This window comes from Sturnus vulgaris, chromosome 2 (assembly GCF_052056855.1).
Source record: "Sturnus vulgaris isolate bStuVul1 chromosome 2, bStuVul1.hap1, whole genome shotgun sequence".
Taxonomy (NCBI): domain Eukaryota; kingdom Metazoa; phylum Chordata; class Aves; order Passeriformes; family Sturnidae; genus Sturnus; species Sturnus vulgaris.
This window is the reverse complement of record NC_142244.1, coordinates 51,074,383-51,091,679: the sequence shown is the minus strand read 5'-3', so window position 1 is coordinate 51,091,679 and position 17,297 is coordinate 51,074,383. Positions and strand designations below refer to the sequence as shown.

Sequence of the window (17,297 nt, the reverse complement as noted above, 5' to 3'; positions counted from 1 at the left end):
CAGCCAACAAATATTAGGAAAGGCCAGCTTGCTCAATACACTGAAGTAGAGAGCTGTAAGGTACCAGTCACAAATCCATGCCAGCACCTTTAATATATCCCAGACCTGGCAATGTAATCCCTCAGCTTTTCTGGCCTGAGCCTTGAGCAGTACAAAGCCTACTGAACCCTAAGCTTGCTTTGTAACAACAGTTTAATTTTGCTGTACACAAAACTGCAGAGGAACTTGTCAATTATAAGACAAGATTTAATATATTTAATAAAGACTATCAGCTCACAGAAGGACAAGGACAGCTGTAGAAAACAAAAATATAAGTCTACACTTGCATGTTCAATTTATTGGTCCTCCGTTTAACCTCCCTACAGAAAAAAACCCCAACAAATTAAATAGCTTGTACTGCATAGCACAAGCCTCTAATCTCTACAAGTCTCAAGTGAAGAAAATTTTAGAAGCTTCACTTCTAAAATTAAACAAGTTTAAATATAAAACCAAATAAGACCACCACTAAAGCAAGTCATACTATCATCCTAATGTTTCCAAAATGCTGCATGTTTTGCACATAAAAGCACTATAAAATTTACAGGACAGAAGCCAGAGGCTTTAGCCCACATGGATAGTGAATTTGTAGTAGCTATAAGCCCACTGAAAAGCAGAAGGAATGCTTGCAGTTGTAGAAAGTCGTTTATAGCAACATTCCTGCTAAAATTATCTACGACAGAACACTAATTACATTTAACCAAGTCATTAAAATCAGCTGAATAAAGACAGTTCCTGTTTTAGAAATACTGTTTCAAGTTCTTCATCTTGACAATAGGTAACATTTTTTGAACCACAGACTTCTTTTCCTAATATGCTACATTGTATTAGCTGCCTTGCAGGATTGATATAACATATACACGTATGACACCAGAAATAGTTGTTACAATCCTCAATTTAATAAATAAAACCACTTAGGCAAATAAAAACCCTTCCTTTGGTCTGCTCCTTTAAAAAGTGTATTTAAGTATAAATCTCTCTTCCTTAATTAAGATCTAGTTTTTGTAAACTCACAAATATTTTTTCTCTATTTGTACCACCATATCTTCATGTTCTTACTGCAGTAGCTTTATTAGGTACTTTCATAATTCTGCATTCTTTCTTAATACTAAAATACCTAGACCTGGGAGCACTCTTCTGGATTATGTTCAAACAGATTTTAAAACTTCTCTTTAAACCTCAAGTGGAACTTGCTTCTACTTTCAGAAACCAAAATACTGTCTCAGGGACACACATGAAAAAATCTAGACCTTCAACCTCATTATTACAGCAATACTTCCAATTCTACACAAAAGCTTAAGAGCTCACTCATAGCTGTCAAGAGAGGGATACAATGTATGTAACTGGCAATGCTGAAGTTAGAGACCTTTAAAGATATTGGAATAAAAGGGACAACACTGGGTCATGAATAAGAGATTCTTGATTTAGGATTAAATACATTTTTGAACGCAACAGCATTTATAGCAAACTTTTATTCAATAGTTTAAAAAGTGTATGGAAATTTTCATGAACAAAGAGTTATGCAACAGAAAATACCTTCCTCTTCCCCCACTAAATGCATTTACCACAGTAGTCAGTTTTAAAATGCCTGGGTATTTTTAATTTCTAGTATACATATATCGCATTTCCATATTTAAAAAGCTATTGTCCTGAGCAGTTCATGAAAAGGCATTATTCAAACTATCTAGTTACAGGACATTTGTATGATTGAAAACAAGCACAGAACAATTTAGACACTTGAAACATTTAATGTGCCTTTTCATTAAGGAAGGCAAGTGATAACTAGGTCTGCTTAACACTGTGAGTGTCAATTTAGTACCATGTACTTTGATCTGCGCTAGAAAGACACACAAAACATTTTTGTGAAGTGTATTTTGTTACAATAAACCAAGCTTGTGCTCCATCATCATGTGTGGCTCTCCCATAACCTCACTCTGGGAAGGATCTGAAAAAAAAAGTTAGACAGCATGAGGCCTTTACCAAGCTACAAAGACCAACAACTAATGAAGGTGAACATCTCTTTTCATTATAATGCTTTATGCAACAGTTACTTGACTGATTTTTGACAGTGTTGCAGAGTGCAGATCTCCTAAGCACCGATTAGAGAACAAACACATATATTGTGGAACAGCTTGTCATAAGGACACACACACATTTCAAATAAAACCAACCAAAAGCATAAGCACAGACCCCAACTGCCTGAATCTCAAAGGGATTACATTACAATTTTAGTGTTTGAGAAAACTCAAGTCTAACTGAAGCTTTTCACCACAGTTGCTCTACACCTCTTTACAACAACTTCTCTGCACAACAGGAGCTCACACTCATCCCTTCTGTTAGCTGGGACATACTCCTGGTTTCTCTTGTACACCCAACTGCCTAGTTTCACAGAAATTCTACACCCATAAATATCTCTGAGATTTCTTCAATCCTGTGAAGTATGGTTGACATTAGCCACTGTACTCAAAGGCTACCAAGGAACGTGCAAGGGACACAAGAGGGACCAACACTGATAGCATTAACTTCTTTTCTACACAAAAGATTAAAATTTAAAAAAAAACAAAAAAAAAAAAACCCAGAGCCAGAACACATATTGTGACAGAAGTAATTTGAAGACTATTTGGAAGAAATACACTTTTCTTTATGGGTGCATCAATCATTTTTTTCCTTCCATAAATAAGACATATTAATGCCTTTGATTCCTCCAGAGACAACAAAAATATCTAGTCCACTTCCTGATAAATGAAGCCTTATCAAAAACACTTGTAACCCACTCACTCCATAAAAATCTAACAGCTTGTTCTGGGCAATGGTAAATAACCAAATTTCAACAAATTATATTCGACATTGCTCTACCCCTGTGGAACCACAATAGCCTAAGACTCCTTCCCTTGGTCCTTGTCTATCCATCTCAGAAAATAACCCCAGATTTACACCATGCCTCTAGATCCAGATTTGTCCTTCCATTATTTCCAGATTCCTATCTCCTCAGCTATTTCCTTTCTCCAATCCCACTTCAAAGTACTCTCTGCATCTTTCCATGATATTCTTTGCCTCCTTCCATGTCCTTTAAGTACCAGTTAGAAGCAATTTGTTCAAAAGCCATTTTTCCAGGTTTATGCTATTCCACACATACTAATATGTCAGCAGGTTATCATGCAGCCTGTTGAGTTCATTTGAGGGAGCCTTTCCCGGATAAGTATCTGTTTCATTAGTTCTGTACCTCTTCTCTAACATTTCTTCTTCATTACAGAACTTAGAAAACTTCGTAACCTCTGCTTGAAAAAATCTGCACAAGTACTTTAAAGTTTCTGAGGAAAGAGACATACAAGCTACATTCACAATCTACTCCTTTAGAAACCCAGCCTACAAGCAAAAACTGTCTTGCTCAATATTTCAGAGTAATTTCCACATAACTTACAGCTAACTTACATTTATTTCTCCTTCCCCAGTGATTCTTTGCTTTTAGGATTTAATTTTGTTCTGTGTATTTTGGGAGTTTAATTCTCTTGCACAGTAGAGGCAAGGAACTTCACAGATCCCAAACTTTACCTTTAAATGTGTCCATAACATTAAAGCCAGAATGTATTTACCATTAAGGATATCCTCAAAACCAATGCATTCATCATTTCCCCTCAAAATATCCATTGCCATGTTTGAGCTGTGAAGAAATGGTAGACGCTGGACCTGTAAAAAGAGTTCAAACAAGAGTTGACGTTTCTGCAAGTCTGAAATAGAAGGGGTTCATGTTTGGATTTCTAAGTCTGAGAGTCTCAGACTGAGAAAAGTCAACAGGCAGAAAAAACAGCTCTGGAGAGAACTACTGGCACACAAAGACACACAAACACCACCATCTTCTTTTGGTTATCTGTTTAAAAAGAACAGCCTTCTAATAGAATTTTGGTTTTCACTGGGGTGTAGGTAGTACACCAAATACTGCACTTTAAAAAATAACAAAGTACTTTCTGTCTCCTCTGTAAAGCTCCTCTCACAAAGTTGTAGAGGTTCACTGCAAACCTCCCACACCCTGAGGTCAGAACTGGGCAATTGATGTATAATGCAGTTTGGAAACTGCATTCTAAGCCTCCTACATCTCTGATACAGGTCAGGAATACAAATGAAAGAGCTATATTGACTTTCCCATTCAAACATAATCCTTTTAATTAATCTAAATCATAATTATGTCTCCGATCTCAACCAATTCTTAAGCTTCAAGTCCACTCCCGGTTTTTTTCAACAGTCTTCTGTACCCTTCATTCCCAGTATTTCCAAAAAAATTTCAAGTGGCACACGTAGATTTCAGAGCATAAATATTCTGAGAATGCATTCACTACTACTAGAGATATTTCAGTTAAACCACAAGAAAACTTGTATACCCAACATGAATCTGGAAGTGAAAAACCTTCTGATCACCATATTTCCCCTCACCCAGCTCCCAAAACCACCTCTGGAGACAGACTAACAGGATATCCTCACCTCCCTCATTCTCTGCAAGATTCCTCAAGACAGCACAGCTGAGACTAAGGGATGTTTTCGTATCTCACATCCTGACTTTCACATCTTCAGGACCAGTAACTTCTGCCAAGCTTAATGCAGCTCACTATGGTTTAGGAACACCTCATCACTCAGAGTACAAAATTGCTCTAACTCACTCGGAAAACCTACTCTCAGTAGCTTGACAACCTTCAAGAAGACAAAAAAGTTTACTAGGACCAATAAGCTTTCTATGTTTCCCTTTCTGCAGCTACCCTCAATCCTAGGAAAAAAGAAGGAAAAGGAGACAGACTCAGCTTCTCAATAAGAGTTAAAACCTTTGAACTTAACTCCCTGTAGACCTCCCTTGATCTTACAACAAAGGCTAAGGAACAATAAGCACATAGCAAACTCTCTGTTTCAGGTTTCACAATTACCTCTAAACCGACCCCAAATCACTACCTCCTTCAGACCCCTAAATCTCTTTTCCCTACAGCTGCAAAGACTCCTTCCCATGAAGGTCATACATTCCACAGGGGAGAGTATTAATTTTAGGAATTAACACTCAATTCCTCCTGCTTTTCTCTGAAGCTTAAAGGAAGCTATTCCACAGCAAAGCTAAAGCAGTTAGCTTCACCAAATAACCAATAAAAGAACAGCAGCTAAAAGGCTTTAGTATATTGACTGTTCTAAAAACTAGTAATTGCACCGTTTAGTTCACTTTTTTAACAGCGAATTAATTTCTTTTGAAAAAATAAGGTATCACAACAAAGAAAGATGTGTCTCTGAAAGCACGCTTCAAGGTAAAGATTTTTCAAATGGCTTAAGTTATATCAGTTGAATAAAAATTCCTACCTGCTTCACTGCTCTGAATTCCATCTGCAGCTTTAAAGGTGCATGGATTCCTTGGATGTTTCTCAGCGTGGCAAAGTTTGTTTTATCTTGATTTAACTGGAACTGTCACAAACAACATTGATTTTTATTTCAGAAAAATTTACTTCAAAGTACAGCCATAGAAGAAATTTGTGACATCCTACTTAAAAGAACTTGCTCACTAAATTTGTATGCAAAAATTCAGTGATATCAAACATGTCTCAAGTGTACAGGAAAGAGAGTGATGCAGTAAGATTTGTTCCGTGAACTGGAATTGGTTTTTTGCTGGATTTTATTCCAAATTAAGAGCAGAAATTTTATTTTGTTATTTTTGATAATCAGGAGATGTAACACCACCAAGTGGTATAGTTTTGCACTACTTTACTACAATATTGTCTGGATTAATAGGAAGCTTAGTCCAGTTTAGAGAACACAAAAGCCAATTTGATATCTTTAGTCATCAAAGACTACTTGAAAAGATGTACTTTTCTGATCAAGGAGGAAAACAGAGCACCCCTTACACTTCTTATGACTGAGAAAAACAAATGAAAACTCATTTTTCCCAACTGCTCTCAAACTTATCAGTAAGACAAAGAAAATCTATTTAGTAGAGGCTTTTTAATGAGAAAGTGCTCACTCATGTACACTGAAGTACAAAGAAGTTATACTTACTGTAAAACTTAAGCTGAAATAATCAACAAAATTCAAATCTCTAATTTTAAAAGCTGTACTCCATCACCATGACAAAAGCCTCTTAATATGAGAACACATTTATGAGATGGGATCTCAAAAACCAACAGAAAAATACAAGTCAAAAGACATATCCAGCATTTTCTTTGTAACAATCTGTACTGAATACCCTTCACAAGTTAAAAGAAAATATTATTTATATCCCTCATCCTAATCTTATAATTCTGGTTACATTATTCTTCCATTTCTTTTATTTGATAGAGAGAAGGATTTAGCAGAAACATTTGGTTTCTACCATTGCTACCTGAAAAACCTTTTTAACATTGATAGCAGGAACACCAACCATTACTATCTCAGACTAAGTTAAGTACTTTCCCACTCAAATCTACTGAAAATAATTCTTAAACTGGCCTTAAACTTACAGAGAAATGAACCTGATGTGGGAGAAACAATTTAGAAGACTCACATACTTCTTAGGAGATTACACGGCATGTTTTATTTCTGTACATTTTTGTCTCTTTAGCATGTCATCTTTTAATTATGCAAGTTTTGTTCGGCAAGAACAGAGTTAAAAACTAAGTTACAGCAATCAGTTAAAAAAAATCAATTGACAAATAGGTCTGAAATATTTATAGTATTTATAAACAAGCTCACAAATCTGGTGTCACAATAACATCATCCTTTCAATGCAAGGCGACACTAACACTGCCTAAAATGAGAATATATTTGATATTAGTCAGACCTTGTTCTGCTGTTTAACTTAGCAATTTGGAACATTCTAGCAAAATAACATCCGTGCTTCAGGACAGTTTGATGCACTGACCAAACAGGCACCAGAAACATTCAGTTCAACCAGCAAGTCCAGCCTCCCTGAACCTCCCCTAGACCACTTGTAATGTTCCATGAGCCATGATTGAGCCAGACAAGATGGCAAACAGTTATGATTGGCTGTAGGTACAAAACGTCTAGATGGGACTGAGCAATTTATGGAAAAATATGTACGTGTTCACGGGCTGAAAGTCTGAAAATGAAGACAGATGGTAAATCTACAGACAAAATGGGAGGATCAGCCTTCACAAGGTGACAGGTGTGCCCCTGGCCTACTTATGGCGGCTGCACACACACTCTTAGACGACTAAACCTGACCACACAAGCCCCTACTTGGAAGCCTGCTTACACACTTGAAGTGAGGAGAAATTAAGTAAGAGATTAATATTAAACAGACTTGCTGACAATGGTATTTATATAAATAAAATGTTACTCATGTTGAACGCCTTCCTTCTGGTAAAGACCCTGCTCATTACTTGCTACTGCACAAAGCAGTCCAGATAACCAGTTTACTCTTAATGTAAACTTCGTAATTAGTTAAGAGTGAAGATGGCTACATTTGATGTTATGCTTACATTCTTTTCTGTCAGCTCCAGTGGGTGGCTGGGCAATAATTCATTTTTCACACTTGTAAAGCTAGAAGAAAAGTAGAAAAGACATTAACATCAAATTAACTGGGACATGGTTTTTTAAGTCGCATTCCAAAACCAATCTCCGACACAAACACCAGGCCACAGAGATACATAATTAGCAAAGTCTGAACTACAGGAAAAAAAAAAGATTAATAGTGAAGCAGCAAGTAAAACCTCTAGCTACAGCACTACCAGAAGGAAGTTTCAGATATCCTTTATGCTTAACAAAACAGAATGTGTTTTTCTTCCTTGATTCCTTTCAGAAAGAGATGCAAATACTAATAAATAAAATCATTACAGATTTAATCATATCCAGGCTACACTATATCTTATTTTGAAGTCTTCAAGCTTTTGCAATGGAATATTGTACACACCTTCCCCCCAATGCCAGTTGTATGGCATTTTAAACTCCATGAACTTCTTTTGGATTCATTACCCAAGACAGAGACATAAGTTTTGCACTCGTGTAAAAATGGCAAACTCCAAACTATTTTTATTATATTGCTTTTGGGGTTTGGCCAATGCTGAAATTAATCATTTCCCACAATGTTATGGCACACTTATATAAATGTATATTGAAACTATTAGATATTTCACAATTATCAATACTTTGCTGTTTCTTTTCTAAAGAACAATGTCACAGAGGTAAATGTTTGCAACAAACCTTGCAAGAAACTTCTGTAAAAAGCCAACATTTAATATATACTGTAGTTCAACACTGTTTATGACACAATTCAGCAAGCAAAAGTAAAGCATACCCTCTGCGCAGAAGATCATGACCTTCAAATAGCCCTGAAGCCGAAACTTCTGTAAATGAGATACTATCCTTCAACAGAGAAGTAGTGCCTCTGGAATTCTGGAGAAAAAAAAAAAAAAAAAAAAAAAAAAAAGGATTACTTCAACAGAACCAGACCACTTCTATATGGGTGTATAGGCCAATAGGCCAGCCAAATGAAAGGGAGTGCTCAAAGACTTCTTAAAATACTCCTGGACAAGCCCTAGACTTTACAGTTTCTTTAAAATGGAGGCAAAACAAAAACGCACACAAACACCCAAAAACACAACCCCTACACTAATATAGAATTCTTTCAGACAGTCTGACAAAAACTAAAGGTACTGACAACATTTTTGGATCTGGTTGATCAGATCAAGTTAAACTCACAATATAATCCCTGTTTTTTCCCACTCTGGGCTGCAGAGATAGAAAGGAAAGAGGCAAGTCCTGACAGCTGACAAGACAGAAAGGAGCATTCCTTCATTTACTGCAATACTGATACAAGATCAAATTTAGCCATGGTTTGAGGCTGCCATAAGGAGGACAAAGTGTATTTGAGCAGTCTAGCATGCCAGTTAACTGAAAGAACAAAGAAAAATAGTAACTTGTAGAGGATCACCAGAAATCCACAGACTTACTAAGTAACCTAGGCGCCTAATTTCACTCTAACCCACCCGAATTTATTGAAGCGATTTTAGGATCGATCATAAAAATTGCTCCACCAGTAGGGCAATGTCTAATAAGCAGCAGACGGTGACAGCAGTAGTCTCTGGAAGGTGACAGTATGAGCAGTTCAGCGTAAGGGATTCCCCCAACACCAGTCAGATCCAACAGAAAACTCAAGCTTACAGTTAGGTTATTTTGTACCAACATGTGAGCTCTCAGTAACACAAGAGCCGTAAGACAGTCCTAACATGCCTCTTGTTACATGCATCTACCAATTTACACACTCAGCACTGACCAGACCTTTGTGAGACTGCTGTAAATGAAAGCACTAAACAGATACAGTACCTGGGGAACGTGACAAGGGGGAAGATCAAAGTTAACATCACGAAACACTCCCCAAAAGCAACACACTCGAGTCACACCAGTGCCCGGCCCGTCTGAGGCGGCACCAGCGGTCGCTGCCCACCACGGAGGGCCGAGCGTGACCTCCCTCCCCATCCCGCAGGTTGCGGGAGGCTGGGGGCCGCCAGGGCTCCCCGTCCCGCCCCGCTGCCAGGGAAGGGATTTCCTCACAGCGCCCTGCGCGCATCCTGGCCCTCCGCGCCCATGAGGATGCCCGCCATGGCCGCGCCGGACCCCGGTGACTCAGCACGACCTCGCTGCCCGCGGGGACGCCGAAAAGATGAGGGGAGGGGATCTGGCGGGGAAGACGTGGCGGGAGGTCTGATCCGGTGCGGTCCAGTGCGGCCCAGCACAAGGACACCCCCACCCGCCCAGCTCCGCTGCCGCTGTCCGCACTCACCATCTTGAGCCCCCGACGCGCGCAGCCACTTCCGCCGCCACCGCCCGCTCACTTCCGCCCCGCCCCCGGCGCGTCACCGCGCGAGGGGCGGAGCCGCGCGGGGGCAGAGGGGCGTAGGGGCGCTGAGAGAGCGGGCAATGATGGCGGCCGCGGTTCCTCCCTCGGGGTGGGGTGAGGGCTGAGGGGTTCGTGTCCCAGCCGGTACCCTCCTTGGCCATGGCTTTCTTATTCGCAGGGCTGTGTTTTGCAGACTGAAGGCGCTGTTCACAGGAGCACTGAATCAGGAAAAGACCTGTGAGTCCAACCTGTGACCGAACACTGCCATGTCTACGAGGCCTTGGCGCTGAGTGCCACATCCAGCCTTTCCCTAAACACCTCCAGGGATGATGACTCCACCACCTCCCTGGGCAGCCCGTTCCAATGTTAAATCACCCTTTCTGTGAAGAAATTCCTCCTCGTGTCCAACCTAAACTTCTCCCGACAAAACTTGAGGCCGTTTCCTCTTGCCCTGTCTCTTGTTATCTGAGAGAAGAGGCCGACCCCTACCTGGCTGCTCCCTCCTCCAAGGCAGTTGTAGAGAGCAGTAAGGTCTCCCCTGAGCACCTTCTTTTCCAGGCTAGAACTCCAGGTCGTTCTCACGTGCCAGCAAAGCCCAGCTGTCTCAGTGTCACCGTGGCCCCAAGCAGGAGCTGAAGCTGACTAACACCTTCCCATAGCAGACCAGGGCAGCCAGGGAGTGAGATAGGATGAGTTTGAGCGAGAAAAGCTCCCCACAGGCAGCAAAAACTGCTTGAGTGACACCAAAAGCGTCACAATGCTGACAGAATGAGATGGTTAAACCAGGCTTCCAGAGAGTTTTCCATATATTTCAATACACAGCTCCACAGGTGTATCCGGGATATTTGTTTTATATATTTCTTCTGAGATGTGTAGCTCATTCAACCCTTTAACTTTTTAATTTGGGTTACCCTTAGTAACCCAAATTGATCTGTATTTGTAAATTTTGTATGTGACAATTGAACACTATCTCTCTCTCACACATATACACACAGACACAGAGGCAATATTTAAGCACAAATTTTAGATATGTTTCTATGGCACTTATATTTGTAAAAAAAAAAAAAAAAAAAAAAAAAAAGACTGAAAAAATAATGCACTTTATACTCCATTTTCCTCTTTCTTGGGCAATCTCTGTACACCTCTTCACCCCCCACCCCCCACATTCTCAACCCAAGTTCTGGCCCTTTGTATTTATGTCTTAGGTTTAAAACAAAAACTTCAAAAGAATAAGAATGGAGGACTGGAGTTTTTAAAATAATTTTTAGGAAAATGAGTACCACAAAGGTTTCTCTGATCTTATAATTATAATGGGTACTTGGTTATTGTGGTGCTGAATTCATTATTATAGAATAGATGTGAATACAAAAAACAAATCAAGTTCCTGTTTAACTGCAGCTTACAGAATGCTAGGTTTTGTCACTAAATGTATTTATTTATTGACTGAGTTTGTTGATCAGGATATGACTGTAGAGATGAAACATCTAACTTTCAAAGTCATTCTTGCAGGACACAGACAGGATGCAATCACTCCATGTACATTTTTGACATCACTGTGATCCACAGTCTAGGCTGCATAACATAAAAGGACATATATTGCAAGAAAGAACTCGTTTTCCTTTAGAGGCTTTCACACTAGGGAAAACTTCCAGACATAAACACAAATCACACACTATTTTCTTCATGAGATTACCAAGAATTTAAAATTGGAGCAAGGCTTGATTTCTTTCACAACCACCTTTGCTGTTATGACCTTACAGTGAGCATCTTGACAGTGAGTGATTGGGTGCCTCTGCAGCCCCACTGCAAATAAATAGGAATTGCAGGAGGAATTGTCAGGCTGGGATCAGAAATGAGAGCCCATGGTGAGTGATGAGCACTGTGACACCTCAGAAGCGGTGGATATGGCTGCTCTGCGTGTTGCAGGTGATTTCAAGGCTGCCACCAGCACTGGGGTCACCAGACTGCAGACAGGAGCCCATGGGCACTGCACCAGGCACACAGCGCCCTGTGTGCTGAAACCTCCCTGCCGGGGAGCAGTGCTGGCTGCAGGACTGGATACCCTGCCCGCAGACATCTCCCTGGTAACTCGATAGAAAGTGAGATATCAGTGACTGCAATTGCTAAAGGGACCTCCTTATCTGGGGACACTCTCTTAAGAGGATGTGGACACCTTAAAATTAGTGTGAAAATAACTATAGCTCCTCTAAATTGGTGACTTCTATGAAGTTAGCATGATGAATTTCACATGTTGCCTTTAAAGATAAACTCCAAATGTTTGGGGTCTTTTGTGAATTTTTTTCTTCGCTTTGTGTAGAGGAGGTCTGAAATGTATGACAGTTTCAAGTGGTTTATGGATATTTTTTACCACAGCATTTTTGGAAAATCAGATCTGGTCTTTTAGCTGTGGACACCTTCACTGAAGATTCAAGCTATCCTTCGACCATGGATACTTTTTATCTTTTGGAACTGGGGAAGTGTTTACTCTTTTTTTAAAAAATGATACTGTTCAAATGATCTTTTATCAGTTAAATTTGAATTAAAACCCAAAAACCCTCAATAAACAGTAGCTTAAATAGCCTGACCTAAAGCAAATTCCGGTTTCAGTTACTTTGCTTTCTCTTGCCTGGATCCCAGCACGGCATCATTTCATGGGAGATCTGTGCATTTCCCGCTGAAGCCTCTGGAAGAAAGGTGGGTTCAAAAATTGTCACACAGAGGCACAATATTAGCTCAAAACCTGCTTTAACATAGCAGTTCAGTTCCCAGCAGAGATCTGGCTTCCACAGATCTCCTCTTCCATGGGTAGAGAAGGCTGGTATGGGGCAGCCTTTGCTACCTAACCCAAATCCTAACATTTTTTTGTGAGGGCAAAGGCTGCAAAAGGAGTATGTTCTCCAAGGAAACTTGTCTTTGTATCCATGTTTTTTAATATTGATGCAGCTTTTTCACTTTTCAAAATATAATTCCTTTGACGTATCAGTGTCAGCAATCTGTTCTGACTACGTGAACCTCTATCAGAAGAAAACCTTTATCCTGTGGGGCTGAGAAACTCTTTCACTGGTTTTTGTCAACAGCCAGTTATAACTTGTTGAAGTGAAAGTACTTTTTATTTGTTTTTAATCAAATCAAATAAACACATTTTCTTTGATCTTTAAGAACTCCTTTCTTGTTAGCTTGCTTTATACTTTTATGTTTTGGCATTCATTGTAAATCTAATTATTTAAAAAGTTATTTTGTTTTACATTATTAAACCTTTTCTGAATTTAAGATAAACAGGAGCATGTTTTGTTAAAGATTAAAAATAAATTTCACACGAAACTGCAAAACGTAGCAAAGATAATAATGTGTAGGCGTCAGACTGTTCCAAAACAAGACTCTCTAGGGGCTCTTCTGAACACACGGCTTCGTTAAAACCATGTTCTGAAAGGGCTCAGGAAACCCCTGTCTCTAACCCACCCTTTCCTGAAGCTGGTGAAAGTATTTAGAAAAAGTTACTGTTGCAGGGAGACAAAAAAAAAAAAAAAAAAAAAAAAAAAAATCCCACATATTGCTGAAGGAGATTATTTTTTCCTGTTTGTTTACCAGCAAAATCTACAGTTTGTAGGATCTTCTTTAGTGAAAACTTTCCCATTCTCATTGTTCAAAAGCAGCAAGCAGTCCAATAGGTGACCAGAAAGAGAACATCAGGATCTCTGTATGAACGTAGACTTTTTAAACATGCTGTAACATCTAGTGGGGAAATAATGCTGACAATCCCTCGTTTCGTTGTCTGATTTATAAGTCATCAATGAAATTTAAGTGAAAATATAATATATCTGTATAAGTATCTTCAGTTCCTTTTTTGGTGGGTCAGACAAGGGAAACCAGTTGCTGTTTTTATCCAAATAATGTACTTGGATTAAAAAGGAGTCCTTGTTCTCTAGATGACTTATTTTGCAGCTTGTCAGTGCTTTTGTAAGTCTTGGAGTACTTTATTTGTACTAATCCGTTGTTTGTACTCTGCGAATCTGGGCTTCCCTGCCCGCTTTGTGCAGACTGAGAAAAGCAGGATGCTGCACTGGGAGAGCCGGTCACTAGGGGATGCTCAGTACCCAAACACTCCGCGCCTGCTTCTCTCAGCGCTCGGCAGCCGCCTCTGTTCAGCCTGGCTCAGATACTCCTGGCCGGGTTTGAGTACTTTTTCACTCGCAGTGCTGTCAGAATTATGAAAAAACAAGGTCAAAAGATAAAAAAGCAAGGTATGTGCAACTAGTGAAGCTATATGGGCAGTACTTGACAGAATGCTGGTAGGCTTATTTGCAAGTTAATGGATTGATAACTGTTTTCAGTAAGCTCTATTACCTCCCTGTGACACTATTAAACTAATCCTTCAGACTGAGGCCAACGTTTAACCAAGCCAGTGTTCACGTAGTCAGGACCTCTGGTCTGAAACCAGGTCCCTCATGAGAATTCAAAGGAAAATATTTTTGTGTTTCCCCTCCGTCTGGAGTGATTTTTCTCCCAGAAGCATGCCCACTCTGAACATATAGGTGAGACTAAGAGCACATTTCCTGTGAGAGTGTCTTCCTACGGGAAACCTTGAATTTAATTAATGGTAGTCACAGCTGAAAGAATTGAATGGAACATTACTTCCTAGTCCTGCTACTGTGCAGGAAGAAAAAAATCCCACAAGAGTTTGCCAAAATGCCTAGCAGCAAAAGGGGGGTCTGAGACTGCTCTGACTCATAGCCATATCCATTAAGCAGCTAAATAATCAGAAGTCACCTTAATTCCCTCCTATGGCTGAATACAATAAATGAACCCATAATCACCAAACTGAAAAGTTGGCATTCCGCACAGAAAACAGGTATTTTCAGCAAAAACATATGCATCACTAAGAATATTTTTTTCCCTCGAAGAAACTGTCAATCAAAAATATTTTCCATGTGCATTTTCTCTTATTTTAAAAATGAAATTGTGACTAAGTTTCTGATCCAGCCACAACGTGCAACTTAAGAATTAGGCACACGGATATCATGGTGGTGTCTAGCTTAGAAATAGTTAAGGCTCAAATCTTCAAAGGCAATAATGTGTTGAACTCCTCAGGATGTGAGCCAGCCAGTGCCTAAGTTTAGCCAGCAAAATCAGAAATAGGTCTTGAGCCTCTCAAACATTGGCCAGACTTGGGCTTAGGTTTAAATCTGATGACTCATTTCTGACAGAAAAATACAGTTTGCTCCCTTCTAAGCAGACAGAGGTCGTAGCTTACAGTAGCTCACATGCTCACCCTGCACTTGTAGAGGGTTTGCTTAACTTATAGAGAGTTCCACACAGGTGCAATGATCCCACACACTGGAGAATGGAGTTCACTGAAGGAGCGAAAAACAACATTGTTTTTGTAATGGACAAGTATTCCACTGTTTCTGCAGGAAAAGCTTTTATTGCATTCAACAATATTATATTGTAAAGGGTGTTGGAAGTTAATTGTTTCTAAGGAGAAAATAATGTATTACAAATTTTATTTTAGTTCCTACCTTTTTTTAAAAAAATTTTTTTTTTTGAAACTATGAGTATACATTTTCCATGGATGATTTAATTCGTACTTCCTTACTGCAGGTTTTCCACATAATGGGTTTAACTTGTTTTGATTCTCATATTGTATCTCTTAATTCTGAGTCTTTACAGCTACCTGTTCCATGGCATGAATTACTTTTTTGTCATATGTGTTGTACCAACAGCTTAAGTCATGTTCCTATGCTCCAGTTTATTGCCATGAGATGCTGATTGTATGTTGCTGAAACTTTGTTACAATGAAATTTCCCATTCAGTTTATATCATATCATATCATATCATATCATATCATATCATATCATGCTCATGACAGCAACTGTCAGTGAATTCAAAGAGTGGCAGCTTTATACTCACTAAGTAAAGAATATTGCAGCAAAGAGCCAATACAAGTTTTTGCCACAGTTATTGAAGCACATATCATTACAAAGTTGTAGAAAGTTCTGCATTTAACATACTGAACTGAAACTAAAGAGAAAAGAAACAAATTAATACACTGGGTGAATTCTCTATTTTTAGCTCTATTTTTGCAAAGGAAGATTGTGGATCAGCTTCAGAGCAGCCTTCAATGGAAAGAAAAAAGGAAAGAAGGAAAGAAGGAAAGAAGAAAAGAGAGAGAAAGAGAGAAAAAAAGAAAGAAAGAAAGAAAGAAAGAAAGAAAGAAAGAAAGAAAGAAAGAAAGAAAGAAAGAAAGAAAGAAAGAAAGAGAGAAAGAAAGAAAGAAAGAAAGAAAGAAAGAAAGAGAAAGAAAGAAAGAGAAAAAAAAGAGAAAAAAGAGAAAAAAGAAGAAATAAATTTAAATAATTAGATTTAAGCTGGAACAAAGAAGATGTAAATTAACTGTGAAAACTTGTGTGGTTTCTTATTCTGAAGGAATTTTTTAAGTTGTTGAAGATTACCGGATAAACAAACCCCAAGCCATTTATTCAAAGGAGCAAACAGTCCTGAAAGGGTTTGGGAAATATATACAGTGGACAGACTGTCATATCCTCCTCTGAGAGTAAATTTGCGTGAATACCTTTGTGGTGAAGGATCAGAGTGGGCAGATCAAAGCAATATACAAGCTCAAGGGAGATGAGAAGGGGGAAGGAGGTCGACATTTGGATTCAAGGGTTCCTCTTGACTTACTGAGTCCTGTCCACTGATGTTACAAAGAGCCATGCTGTATTATTATTTTCATAACATCTTAATAAACTTGAATATTAAGTTACCTTGATCTCATTCCTCTTCCTTCTTCCCTGATTGTTCTTATTATAAGAAGTTGTGCTCAAATCTCATTGTTCTGGTCATGAAAACTGGACAGAAATCATTCAGAGACAGTTTATACCTCTTTGTTCTGGTGGCTTTTAGCCCACATGGTTCTTTCTCTGTGAAGAGGATATGAAAACTCCGCGTCATCTGTTCCTTCGATATTCCCAACAACCCTTCCCAGAACACGCTCCAATTTTGCATTCTTGAGCATGAGTAGTCAAACTTTTGTAGAGTGCTTCCAATGAGGTCACAACAATGCAGATACAGCTACATTAATACAATTCTTCTCAGTTTAGGATCACATTTGGGTTTTATTATAATTCCTTCACGCTGGTGCTTCATAGGATACTCTCAGGCTTTCTCTTCATCTCAGATGTTTGATTGGCAAGCATTAATTTGCTGTGGGAAGTCTTTTCTTAATCTCTAGTCAAAGATCTTGTTTTATTCTGCTATTTCTGTTATTCTCATGTCATTCATGTGTGATTAGTTCTGATGTTCCTCTGGTTTCAGACCTCATTACTTTCTGGGCTACCATTAACTTTAATTAACGTTTTTCTATTTCTTGGGGGACCATCAGCTATGGAAATATGAAATAAGACTGATCCTAAAAATAGATCCCAAGGAACTCCAAAATATGCAGAATCATCACATTTCAAGACCCTTC

General features: G+C 39.0%; 1 protein-coding gene across 1 annotated transcript; it reads right to left on the bottom strand.

Moving 5' to 3' along the window:
• Positions 1 to 1,490: 1,490 nt before the first annotated feature.
• On the bottom strand, positions 1,491 to 9,846 carry POMP (proteasome maturation protein). Its single transcript, XM_014879680.2, has 6 exons — positions 9,776 to 9,846; positions 8,291 to 8,388; positions 7,476 to 7,536; positions 5,365 to 5,466; positions 3,630 to 3,723; positions 1,491 to 1,981 (listed from the first exon to the last, which is right to left on the bottom strand). Exons 1-6 carry the CDS (start codon positions 9,776 to 9,778, stop codon positions 1,914 to 1,916), a joined length of 426 nt encoding a protein of 141 aa, XP_014735166.1. The 5' UTR covers positions 9,779 to 9,846; the 3' UTR covers positions 1,491 to 1,913.
• Positions 9,847 to 17,297: the final 7,451 nt, after the last annotated feature.

Excerpts from the sequence above, each read along its gene's own strand:
- POMP (XM_014879680.2), bottom strand. Across the intron at positions 3,724-5,364 it reads AATTCAGAGCAGTGAAGCAG|GTCCAGCGTCTACCATTTCT; the intron begins GTAGGAATTTTT and ends CTCTTTTTACAG. Across the intron at positions 1,982-3,629 it reads TTTTGAGGATATCCTTAATG|ATCCTTCCCAGAGTGAGGTT; the intron begins GTAAATACATTC and ends TTTTTTTTTCAG.